Source organism: Taudactylus pleione, unplaced genomic scaffold (genome assembly GCF_031769625.1).
Source record: "Taudactylus pleione unplaced genomic scaffold, aTauple2 ptg000018l, whole genome shotgun sequence".
NCBI lineage: Eukaryota > Metazoa > Chordata > Amphibia > Anura > Myobatrachidae > Taudactylus > Taudactylus pleione.
The window spans coordinates 3,835,626-3,848,272 of NW_028284420.1; the positions used below are offsets into that span (position 1 = coordinate 3,835,626).

General features: G+C 41.7%; 1 protein-coding gene across 3 annotated transcripts in view; it reads left to right on the forward strand.

The window, feature by feature from the left end:
* The window catches only part of SCN4A (sodium voltage-gated channel alpha subunit 4), a 254,865-nt gene that overhangs the window by 132,067 nt on the left and 110,151 nt on the right, over nucleotides 1-12,647 (forward strand). For 2 of the 3 annotated variants that reach the window (XM_088442412.1, XM_088442403.1), the window contains exons 5-8: nucleotides 2,261-2,389; nucleotides 4,469-4,560; nucleotides 9,006-9,278; nucleotides 9,603-9,666. In XM_088442412.1, coding sequence (XP_088298538.1) covers nucleotides 2,261-2,389; nucleotides 4,469-4,560; nucleotides 9,006-9,278; nucleotides 9,603-9,666 — 558 coding nt within the window. The remainder of the gene's footprint in view (nucleotides 1-2,260; nucleotides 2,390-4,468; nucleotides 4,561-9,005; nucleotides 9,279-9,602; nucleotides 9,667-12,647) is intronic. The other variant, XM_088442422.1, reaches the window with a different exon arrangement.

Genomic DNA, 12,647 nt, shown 5'->3' on the forward strand with positions numbered 1-12,647 from the left:
CCTCCTTGCTGACAAATCCAAAGGCCACTACTCACAGCTCATTCTCCTTGATCTCTCTGCTGCTTTCAACACTGTGGACCACCCTCTCCTGCTGCAAATCCCTTGGTCTACGTGACACTACCCTCTCCTGGCTGTCCTTCTACCTCTCTGACCAATCCTTCTCTGTTTCCTCTCATGACTCCTCTCTCCCCCCCCCCATCCCACAGCCTCTTACAGTAGGTGTTCCCCTAGGTTCTGTTCTTGGACCTCTCCTATTCTCCCTCTATACGCCCTCTCTAGGAGAACTCATCAGGTCTTTTGACCTCCATTATCTCTATGCTGATGATACTCATCTACTTTTCCTCCCCTGATCTCTCCCCCTCTCTTCTGACTAGTATCTCCAACTGTCTTTCTGCTATCTGTTCCTGGATGTCCGAGCAATTTCTTAAACTTAATATGTCTAAGACAGAGCTGATCGTCTTCCCACCATCCCACACAATCTCACATCCCCACGATTTCTTTATCAATTGTTGGCACAACTATCTCATCTAGCCCCAAAGTGCGCTGTCTTGGAGTTATCCTGGACTCATCCCTCTCCTTCAAACCACATATCCAGAACCTCTCGCAGTCCTGTCGTTTCCATCTCAAAAATATTTCCAAGATCAGACCCCATCTCACTCGAGATGCTACTAAAACACTCACTGGTCATCTTCAGATTGGACTACTGTAACCTTCTTCTATCTGGCCTCCCCAATTCCCATCTCTCTCCTCTCCAGTTTGTCCTCAATGCTGCTGCTCGACTCATCTTCCTCTCCAAAAGCTCTACATCTGCCTCCCCTCTCCTACAAGCCCTCCACTGGCTCCCCTTCCCTTCCAGAACCCAATTTAAGGTTCTCATGCTCGCTTACAACTATGGTGATATTTAAACTTTTTCATTAAATCTGATTGATTAACTATTTGAACATTGCGATGAGTGCCCTCTTTGGCTACAATTTTAGCTGTTTATGGATATTGACTCGTGTAATATATATATATATATATATATATATATACATATACACACGCCATACATATATAATATGCAACAATAGCCCGGCACTCCCACAATCTTGCTGATGTCCAACGGTGCCCTCAGATTTGATATGAAACCAGATGAAAACAAGCAGCAGCACTCATTGTTTGAAAAAAATATATATATGTGTGTTTGATGGACTATTCAGCATTACACACACATTGACACAGACGAACTGACAGACACACTCACAAAAACTACACACACACAATGACACAGACGCACAACACACACCTCTTTCACTTAAAAACATGAACGCCGGAAAACAACTACACTACAGCATCATACCCCCCCCCCTGTCAAAAAGCCCACCCCCTGGCACCCACTCCCCCTGCTGGGCACCCCCCCACATGTAACACCTTCACCTCTGGCTCCAGAAGAGAGCCCCGGGAATAGAGTCAGTCTTCAGCACCCGGTGGCAGCTCAGCCTCTCAGCCGCCTCTCCCAATGCCCCATTGGAACTGCCTGGGAGGAGCTGCGCGCTTCCGCTGCAGCTCCCCCTACAATTAGCCAGCAGCCCAGCCCCTTCCAGTGGTAAGTCAGCTGAACTCCGGCTGCTCCTTCTATATATAAAAAAACAAAAAAAGCCATTCAGCTGCGCGGCGATGGAGCGGCGGCCAGGGGGGTTTTTAGGTACTCGGAAACCCCCCCTGTGTGCACATATGCACCACACATTTAGACTAAATGTTTTTTTCTGTAGAACCCTGCTTCCCATGTAACTAGTTAATCTCCCTACCGAATTTGGTGACATTCTGATTGTTAGATCAAGCTACAGACCGCTCTGAATAGAAGTTTCATTATGGCCACACATTATATATACAATATATATCAATATATGAAGACCTTGACAGAGGTGCATGTCCGCACCAAAACCGCTGTCAGGCCTATGGTTTATCCGCTTATAGCTGCCTGCTGGAGAGCCTGCTAAGTGGTTGATCTGTTTAAGCACTGTAACACTATGTTTGCCTACTTTCAATAAACTTTTTGAATTTTTTTTTTTGCATGCTATGTATGTTTGGAGATGTATAGATTTCTGTGGTATACATATATAATGTTATTGTACCACAAAGTGTTACCTGCCTGTTTCTATGTTCTATAAAATATTACCCCCATGTGCTCGGTCTCTGATCCTGTTATTGTATTCCTGGCCGGTCTTTGCCATGCCTAACTCTTCTTTCATATCCCTGCACGCTGTGTCTGACTCCTTAGGTGGACATTTACGGGCATTTATACTTTTGAGTCTTTGATTAAGATCTTTGCCCGAGGATTTTGCATCGACAGTTTTACATTCCTCAGGGATCCCTGGAATTGGCTGGATTTCTGTGTCATTGTCATGGCGTAAGTGGAAGGTAGACACTGTTATAGTCACTAACATGCTTACTTGGGGTTTCATCACTGAATATTATTTCTTGTGATAAATTCATTTAACAGTCTTGCCATATTCTAACCACAAGTGAGTGAATAGCTGAGGCTGACGCTGACATCTGTACATTGCATTACATCCTTTGCATTGTGTGCATCTAAAAATACATCACTGAATAATGCTGTATCTCTGTTTGTCTGTACAGTCAGCAACATAAAATGTATACGATTTAAAGCTTTAAAAACATTAACAAATATTTTCTCCACAAGAAACTGCAAATAGGATTTTACTGCTGCCTTTCTCATCTCAGGCACTGCTGTATGTGTGTAGTTGGGATGCAGTTAAAATGTTGAGATTTCTATTATCAACATCACAATGTTGACAGTTATGATGTTGACATTAAATTGTCAACATTGAATATGTTGCAGGCTTGCCTACCCTCCCTTGTCCGGTAGCCTCCCGAATATCGGGCGCCGCTCCCGGCCCCTCGTGTAGTGCGCGCTCCCATGGCGTTGTCAGCCGCATCGCCTGATATTCTGTACATGCAGTCAAATCAGGCGATGCAGCTGATGAACCCATGCAGTGCTCTGCGGCAGGGGGCAGCATATCGAGCAGTCAGGCACTGGATCGCCCAGTGTGTACGGACTGCCCGATATGTCGGCCCGTCGGCAGGGGTGTCGTGGGGGTCGCATCGCTGGGTACGCCTTGTATCCTAGTCATGTCCATGCAATTCAGTCATTCAGTGTAATCATTAAAGGACTGGGCCTGCGGATAAGACATAGCACAGATCTGGTAGATTAGATGTCATACAGAGCTATCTGCTACCACTTCCAGACAGTCAGCCAGTGGTATAACATGTATAGATGGAATACTTTGGCCAACATTTGTGAGATCAGATATGTTGTTTGTGGAAATGCCCATATGACCGTGCATGGTAAAAAAACTTATAAATTGGTGGACAAGATTTACCTTTTTAATAGATGTATACTAAGCCCTGGAGAGATATAAAGTACCAACCAGTCAGCTCCTGTCACTTTACAGCAAGGATGGGGAATCTCCTGCCCAGGGCCGTATCAGGCCCTCTGAGCCTTTTTCTGCTAGCCTCATCTGTCTAGCAGGGTGCCTAGAATGGCACTGCAACTAGAATCTATGCAGCAGTGCCGCCAGGAGCATCCTTCGGACGCTTCAGATGGTCACACCGCTGCCCTTACAGCTTCCCGGAGCATCCTCAGGGGGCATTGCTGTAATCACCCGCAATTGTGGCCATGCCCCTGTGTGACATCACGTGGAGGGGGCGTGGCCTGCACAGGCCCGCAAATGTTATATATATCAAAATGGCCCTCGGCAGAAAAAAGGTTCCCCTCCCCTGCTTTACAGGCTGTATTTGAAAAATGGCAGTTTGGAGCTGATTGATAGGTACTTTATCTCTCTCCATTTTATCTCTCCAAAGCTTAGTACATCTATCCCAAAATGAGGTGTTAATATAGCATAGAAAACAGTACACAATGGGTCTTATCTCTTATGCTGAGTTTGATGTAAACACATTGTGATTTGTATTACTATTAACAGCACTTTTCACACATACACTTTTGGCTATAAGAGAAAGGGTGCCTGTGTGCTGAGTAGTCTCTGGAATTGCGCATGCACAGATCTCTGGAAAAATGGCTGCTATGCAATGTTCATGGTGATTTATTTGGAGTTGACAGAGGTAAGTATAGTCTGTGTGCAGTGTGGGACCCCCTCACACCCTGCACCCATTATAGATATACAGTAGAAACAGAACTATACTTGATGGTAAATCACATATAGTCCTAATTTCTTGTTTGAGGTGTTACTGATCATCATTAATACATTATTATGGAGGCTTCCTTTATCAAGCTTTGATTGTCTCCTTATAAAACAATTCCTAGAATAATGGCTTTGGCTGGTTTGGTTTTTGGTTACTCTGCATGTACTAATGAGTGCACGGAATGGATTGCTTGGAACACACTTCCAACCTGTTAATAAATCCACTCTCCTCAGGATGCTCTCCTGTCTTGTTATTATTCCTCTAGTTACACCACAGAGTTTGTAGATTTGGGGAATGTGTCTGCTCTTAGGACATTCCGTGTCCTCCGTGCACTTAAAACAATCACTGTAATTCCAGGTTTGTATCATTCTTATTTTTTATAACTGTGTGGTTGTGTTGACTGTGCAAGGCGCATGTTCTCCGATGAAGTTGTTGACATTTTCCACTTGTTGTTCTTACACTGTGCTAAATGTACATTTGTCATATTAACCCACTCTCTGTATATATTTTAGCTGTGATGGGATGTTTCATTTCAGTAAGGACACCGAGCCGTTAGACTCCGTTTCACAGACTCACACCTTCTGGCTGGGTGTATCCAGTATCACTTACAATTTGTTTATGTTTGTTTCCTTATTTCAGTGACCCTCGGTAACTCTGTGTTTGTTCATACCCCTTAATTAGACCTTGCCCTTGTCCCTATTTTCGTTAGCAAAATGTGAGGAATTGCCAAGCCATAGTCCTCACATCATATGCTTTGTCCATGAGAAAAGCTCAACGTAGAGAGGGATTCGCGTTTACTTTTTAAATGGCTCAGCACCAGCTATTCAGCAGCTTTTCCACACAGATTTGCTACAGAGCTGAGAGCATGGAATAAATAGTTCAGCTTAAGTCATAGAGGCCGGAGAAAATTGTCTGAAATCTTTGCCCAGCTGCATGAATGAGACTCCATGTGGCATCTTCTTTTTAACATAGAATACAAACTTCAACCATCTAGTCCTGGACAGTTTCTCCTCTCTTTTGTTATTATCTACATTAGATACCATGTGGGTCTTGTTAATTTTATCTAAGCAAATACCTTCCGATATATCAAATCTTTAAAACTATTGCAGATAATAGTAGTAATAGGTAAGTTCTTTTATCAGGCCTATTAGCATTTCAGAATCTCCCAATCTGGCCCTGATTTGAAGGCTGCAAGAGTAAATTAAAGAAATAATATAATGTACATAGGACCTGACTAAGAGTTGTACGCAGAAGTGATGCTAAACTATGCTAATGCTGCAGGAGGATCTGAGGACAGAAGATGCCGCCTGACAGCATCACAGATCCAACTGCTGTGTCTAATGACTCAACATTGAACCACCTTCACAACCATAGGTTGTGGCATCGGCCATCTGAGTGAGCCTAAGGCCGTCACAGCTTCGTAGCTGAGGTCTGTAAATCTGCGTCCGAAGACGCAGATACTGGCCTCGCCACTCCCAGAAAACTGGGTTGACACACCCCCATTTTCGGGAATGCTGGCTGCTGCCACCCATTCCCTGACCTCAAACCAGCATGTACTAGGGGCATTGTAACTGTAGTTGCAGAAAGATCTGCACATGCGCAGATCTCCAACACTAGGAGTTGTACGCAAACCATCGGGTTCGCGTCCAACTTTGAATCAGGCCCATAGTCACTACCAGGAAGAGTTCCATGTCTGGTTGACTAAATACAAACACCTTTTTCTGCAAGCCTCTATACCACCAATTTGACCTGGAAACTGTTCAGAATTAGATTTTGTTGCTGGCAAACTTTATACTTTTAAGGTGCCGACACACACTGATTTGTTTCTCATGATTTATTATAATTAATGATATGCGTGTATCGATGAAAGACATAGCAAAAATATTTTAATTGAAAATCTTTTCTAGAAATGCGATTGTCTAGTTTTGTACATTTTGGTCGCCCAGTCCTTGTATGTGTTGACAAAAAAGGAACTAGATAAATAAGATGTATATCTATATCAGGCGCATTTAAAATCTTTAAGACAATATAGTTATTAGCAAGTAAATGAATAATTACTACAACCACTTTGCAGCTCCCAGTAAAGTTTCTGGAGAGACTAATATTAAACAAACATATAGATAGACGATAGGGAGCGCAAAAGTGGATGAAACAAACGATTTAATGTAATATAATTCTTTATCCATTATATTATATTAAATTGTTTGTTTCATTCTCTTGTGTGAGTTGGCCTGCCAATGGCCAAGTCATATGTAGATAGATTGGGCCAGGTATGAAAATGGTAAAGGATGGTACTAGGGATGGAGACCTGGGTGACAATATGATAGCTAATGCAGGGACAGGATAAGATACGCTATATTCATACAAAGCTGTGGGTAAAGTCTTGTTTAATTTTGTGCTTTAGTCCCACAGTCTATAAGATCTGCAATTTAGAGGAGCATAATCTGTAAGAGGACTATAATTTGGACGACATGGACTAAAAATAACATTGGAACCAATTTCAGACTTTTGGGGAGATTGATTAAATCTTGGAGAGAGATAAAGTGGATAAGTTGCCCATACCAACCAATCAGCTTCTAACTTTCATTTTACAGGATGTGCTAGAGAAATTAGTTAGAAGCTGATTGGTTGCTATGAGCAAGTTCTCATTTTCTCTCTACAGGATTCGATAAATCTCCCCCTCTGGCTTTTATGAAATGGATTCCAGGTGGGCTTGACCTTTATTGACATTGGCACCTCCTTTCCATACAGATTTAATACTCACAATTAGTCAATCTAATTTCTGTTCCTGCTCTCTACAGTATATCAGAGTAATCATACTTAGATGCTTGTGTATAAAGAATATTGTTTTTGAAAAGATCTTCTTACACTTCATAGAATCATGGTCTGTGTGTGTGCCTGTTAGTGTGCAGCCAAACCTTGCTTCAGGAGAAAAATCATTTCTTTCGAATAAATTATCCCATTCTAATGGGGGGCATCCACTAGACGATTTTATCCCTGTCCAACCTCTTAACGATTTTCCCTTGAAGTTTCCCTTGAAATATGATCTTCCACTCTGAACAATTTGCAAAAGATTTGCAAAAGATCTAACAATAAACTGTGTTGTTTTAATCTGTGATTGAGAGCTTTCAGCTATAGTGGGCAGATAGTGGTTCATCGTTTGATCGTTCAGCGTGAACGATGTGTAAACGATGTGCAAACGATTTGTAAACAATCAAGTGAATTTGACCTGCATGTTCAGTCGATGGAGGAGACTATCAAACGACCAGCGGGAGAGCGCATCATACATCGTTAGAAACAATTACTGCACGATTTGCAAACGATGTTCAAACGATGTTTGAACGATTATCGAACGATTTTATAATTATCGTTCAATCGTTCAACTTTATCGTCTAGTGGATACCCCCCTTTAGGTTTCTTGACTTTTTTTTTCCATCTGGATTCAGAATAGATTGAGAAATCCATTTAGATGAATGTGTCTTATTAATATATTATATAATACAATATTTTCATGCTTATCTAACCCTTATCCCGTACATCATCCATTCACCCCATCCATTCTATCCCAGTTTCTCCTACTGTCTCTCATCTTATCTCCTCTCTATCTCTTGTATCATACCTGTCCACTGTCCATCTTACCACATGTCCCTTGTCATGACATTTGAATTTTGCTCTTCGTCTACTCACATTTGTGTATGTACTCTCCTTGCTATCTTGATTAGTTTTAATCTTGTGAATTAAATAATTATAGGTTATTCTGTTTCTATTTATTGTTATTGTTTTCATGTATGTCTAATCCTGTTGATGATTGTCTGGTTCTCTGAAATCTGTGGTGTCTTATCAATAAACCATGATGATTATGATAATAGTGTAAATTATTTTAGTTTCTTTTTTGACATCAAGTTGTAATATAATATAAATGTATAGTATTTATTAAAACAGAACTGTTAGAAAACTGTTTTTGTGCAATATATTAGTAAACTATAATTAATGAGTTTAATTAGCAGTCTACAGTCATTTTGCAAAAAAAGTAATTTACAGAGTATCAAACAAATTTAGAGCATCCAACAAATGTCTGTTTTTAGCATTAGTATAATTGTTCACTGGAAGAATAATATCACCAATGTTGTACTATATTTTATAGTAATATTTCAACTTTAAATTGCAAAGTTGCAATATTTACAGAAAATAATTTTTAGAAGAGGAAAAGAAGAGTATCTGATCTCCTACTTGAATGTCCGTGACCAAATTGCCCATTGTTCTAAATCTACAATTGTTAAGTTGGTCACTACTAGTACTACTTAATGTTTTATGTCCTGGTTGGCTGGTGACTGTGTTCTGCATTTGTGTGATGTTGTCAGTCAACTACTCCTATCGAGCTCTGTAGCATCAGAGAGTTTTAATTAAAAAAACAGAATTGTTTGTTATATCTAAGATTCGGTACAGGTCGTTTTACTCAACCTGAAGAGCTTTAAAATTGTATCTAGTTTCCCTGTGATATGTGTCACTGTCCAGTGTAATGATTGAGAAATTAACCAGGGAACATTTGTTATACAGTTTATAACTGTATAATAAATGTTTTAAGGCTCTAACCAAACTGTGTGTACAAAACTGTGCATGTGGAGGTAATTTAATTAATAGATCTTTGCTATCACAATGCTGAACCTTTTTCTATGGCATATAGTTTACAACATAATAAAATACTTGGTTGAATTAGGGATAATTCTGTAACAAAAGATAGATGAGGAGTTAGGCTATTAATGATGTTTCGACAGTAATGTGATTCAATTTGCCTATTCCAGGCTTGAAGACCATTGTAGGAGCCCTCGTTCAGTCAGTGAAAAAGTTGTCAGATGTGATGATTCTGACCGTCTTCTGTCTGGCTGTCTTTGCACTGATTGGTCTTCAGCTGTTTATGGGAAATCTGAGGCAGAAGTGTGTCCGCTGGCCACCCCCTGAAGACGCCTATGAATTTTACCGGAATGAGACATTAAGCTCTATGGATACTGTATACAATGATACAGACATGTACGCCAATATAACTATAGACTGGACTCCCTACCTCAACAATCTGTGTAAGACCACTTTTGATTTTGTGTCCTTGTATGAAAATTTCATATCTTCTACTGACATTTTATTATTTATAATTCATCCAGGGAATTAAATTATAAGCACTGCGATGTCCGGCTTCGTACGTTACTGCTAATTACAGCTTTGCTCATTTTCTGGGCACTTCTTAGGGGTGCAAGGAAAAATTTGCAAAAATACTGATTTTGAGTGTCTTCGTCTGGCCGTTCCTGACATTGCACTGACCCCATACAGCTCGTAGATAAGTGTTATATAATATGTTGTGATCTAACTTATAAACTTTATCTTATGTTCTTCTCTTATGGAAATAGCTAATTTTTACTTCCTGGAAGGAGCATTGGACCCTCTTTTATGTGGGAACAGCAGTGACAGCGGGTAAGTCATATTTATATAATACATGAGAAAGTAAGGAAGTACTTTGTTTGCTTTATTGGTTTTTAATAGTGCTGAATATTAAAGGAAATTAAATTCACTTTCGCCACAAATCCAAAATGTTGAAATGTGTTACGCACAATGTTATGCCAGGTATACACTAGCCGATGTGTGTACCCGGCCGATGCACGATGCGATGAACGACATATCGTGTGGTCATTTTGAGACTCCAAGATGCGATGAACGACCGCAGGATATGTTGTTCACCAGCCAGATCTGCAGAACAGATTTCCTTTATTAAAGATAGGGACGCAGCAGGGTGGTACAATCGCATCCCATGCGAACACGTCAGTTGAGTTGTTAAAGAAGATAAGTGCAAGAGTTGCCCATAGCAACCATTCAGGTTCTAGCTATAATTTTATAGACTGTACCAGATAAATGAAGGCTAGAATCTGAATGGTTGCTATTGGATAATACCCCCACTTGTCCTATTTAGCAGGTTAGATAGATCTCCCCCCCTCGAAGTTGGATTTGACATGTAAGATTACATTTTTGACCTCCAGCTAAAATATTTAAATCATGTGGCAATCCCAGCAGATGTGAAGGAAAGAGTCCTGCTGACTGCAGCCTCTCCAATATTACACACAAGATGTCAAGCCAGTCCCCCAGGTTCCATATCTCCCCCAAATCTATTTCCCAGCAGCAGTGACAGATTTAAGAGTCAGGCCTGCCCCTAGGCACGACATTATCACTGCTCCCCCCCGAACTCCCCGCTGATGCACTTATGCAGGGGGGTCGGGCGAAGCATAGCTGCTGCAGAGCCGCCCAATAGCTGTTACAGACTGCTTTGCATAAACAGCCCCCTTCTGAATCTCCAGCCCCAGTCACTTATCTTTTTGTGTGGCCTCTCTGACTGTTGCTCCTCTTCGAGCTGTAGTTTGGCTCCTCTGCCTTCAGAGCAGCGGCGTGGCGTGACATCACGCACATTGAGCCGCAATTAAAAAAAAGCTTTATTGCAGCAATAAAGTTTTTTGGTTTATTGCGGTGCAGCGCACGTGACGTCATGTCATCATGCTCCGCTGCACAGCTGCTTTGAAGGCATAGGAGACAGCGCTGGAAGATTGGCTCCTTGGACTCTGTACTTGCCTGCACCCTGCTGGTCACTGCAGCAGCACAGGCAGCAGCTAAAAATGTATTTGTATGCAGGGAACGGCCTGCCATGCCACCCCCAGCAGGTGGCACCCTTAGGCACATGCCTCCCGTGCCTAGTGGGAAATTCGCCACTGCCCAGCTGATCAAATGGATACAAGGGATCCCCTTGAGAAGTAACAGTAAAGGACTGTGGGGGAGATGTATTAAGCCTCCTAACACTCTCTCTAATTACCGTCCTATCTCCCAGCTCCCATGCCCCTCCAAGCTACTGGAGAGACTTGTCTACACCCGCCTCACACACTTTCTTAACACCCACAACTTATTGGACCCACTTCAGTCTGGCTTCCGTTCCCAGCACTCCACAGAGACAGCACTGACTAAGGTAGTAAATGATTTGGTCACTGCCAAGGCTAAAGGCCATTACTCACTTCTAATTCTTCTAGATCTCTCTGCTGCTTTTGACACTGTTGACCACTCTCTTCTCGTACAAACATTACAATCCCTAGGTCTTAAGGACACAGCCCTTTCTTGGTTCTCTTCCTACCTATCTGATCGCTCTTTTTCTGTTCGTTTTTCTGATTCTGCCTCCTCTTCGCTACCTCTATCAGTTGGAGTACCGCAAGGCTCTGTCTTAGGTCCTTTGCTATTCTCAATCTATACCACCTCTCTTGGCAAACTAATCCGCTCTTTTGGATTTCAGTACCATCTGTATGTGGATGATACTCAAATCTACCTATCCTCTCCAGATTTATCACCATCTGTATTGGTCCGTGTCACTGAATGTATTTCTGCCATTTCATCTTGGATGTCATCTCGCTACCTGAAACTTAATATTTCTAAAACAGAATTAATTATATTTCCACCGGCCAATAACAGTTACCAATCTGATCTCTTTATCACTGTTGATAACTCAACAATCCACCCCACCCCACAAGCTCGCTGCCTTGGTGTCATCCTTGATTCTGAATTGTCCTTTGTTCCCCACATTCAATCTGTCTCAAAATCATGTTACATACATCTAAAAAACATATACAAAATTCGACCATATCTCACACAAGACACTGCAAAAACTCTAATCCATGCACTCATTATTTCCCGCATTGACTATTGCAATAGTCTCCTTACTGGTCTTCCCAAAAACAGGCTATCGCCATTACAATCCATTATGAATGCAGCTGCGAGGCTTATCTTCCTTGCCAAACGTTCATCATCTGCTGCGTCTCTCATCCCCACGCATTACTTGCTCCCATTTACGGTTACAGGACTTTCTTCGGGCTGCACCTACTCTATGGAATGCCTTACCACACACAATAAGACTTACCTCTACTCTTCAATCCTTCAAGCGTTCCCTGAAAACTCACCTCTTCAGACAAGCTTATCAGACTCCAGAACCGACCACATAACCTTCATAGCTTCCATGTCTTATCACATCCCCTCTCACAGTCCATACATAACCTCACATATTGTCTTTCTTTCACATACTCCTGACATTTTGCCGACATTCCTATGTGACTGGATCAAGCAGCCCACCAAGAAACTCTGCATTCTGGCCAGACCAAATTGCAATATATATAGCACCTATCCTTGTGTATCAATGCCTGTTTCCCTATAGATTGTAAGCTTGCAAGCAGGGCCCTCTTACCTCTGTCTGTCTGTTATTACCCTGTTTTGTTCTATCAATGTTTCCAATTGTAAAGCGCAACGGAATATGCTGCGCTATATAAGAAACTGTTAATAAATAAATAAATAAATTATAGGCCCGTATTCAATTTGAGCTGAGCCACGATACTTTTTCGCCTCCCAGACTTTTCGCCTACATCGCGTGTTTTGCA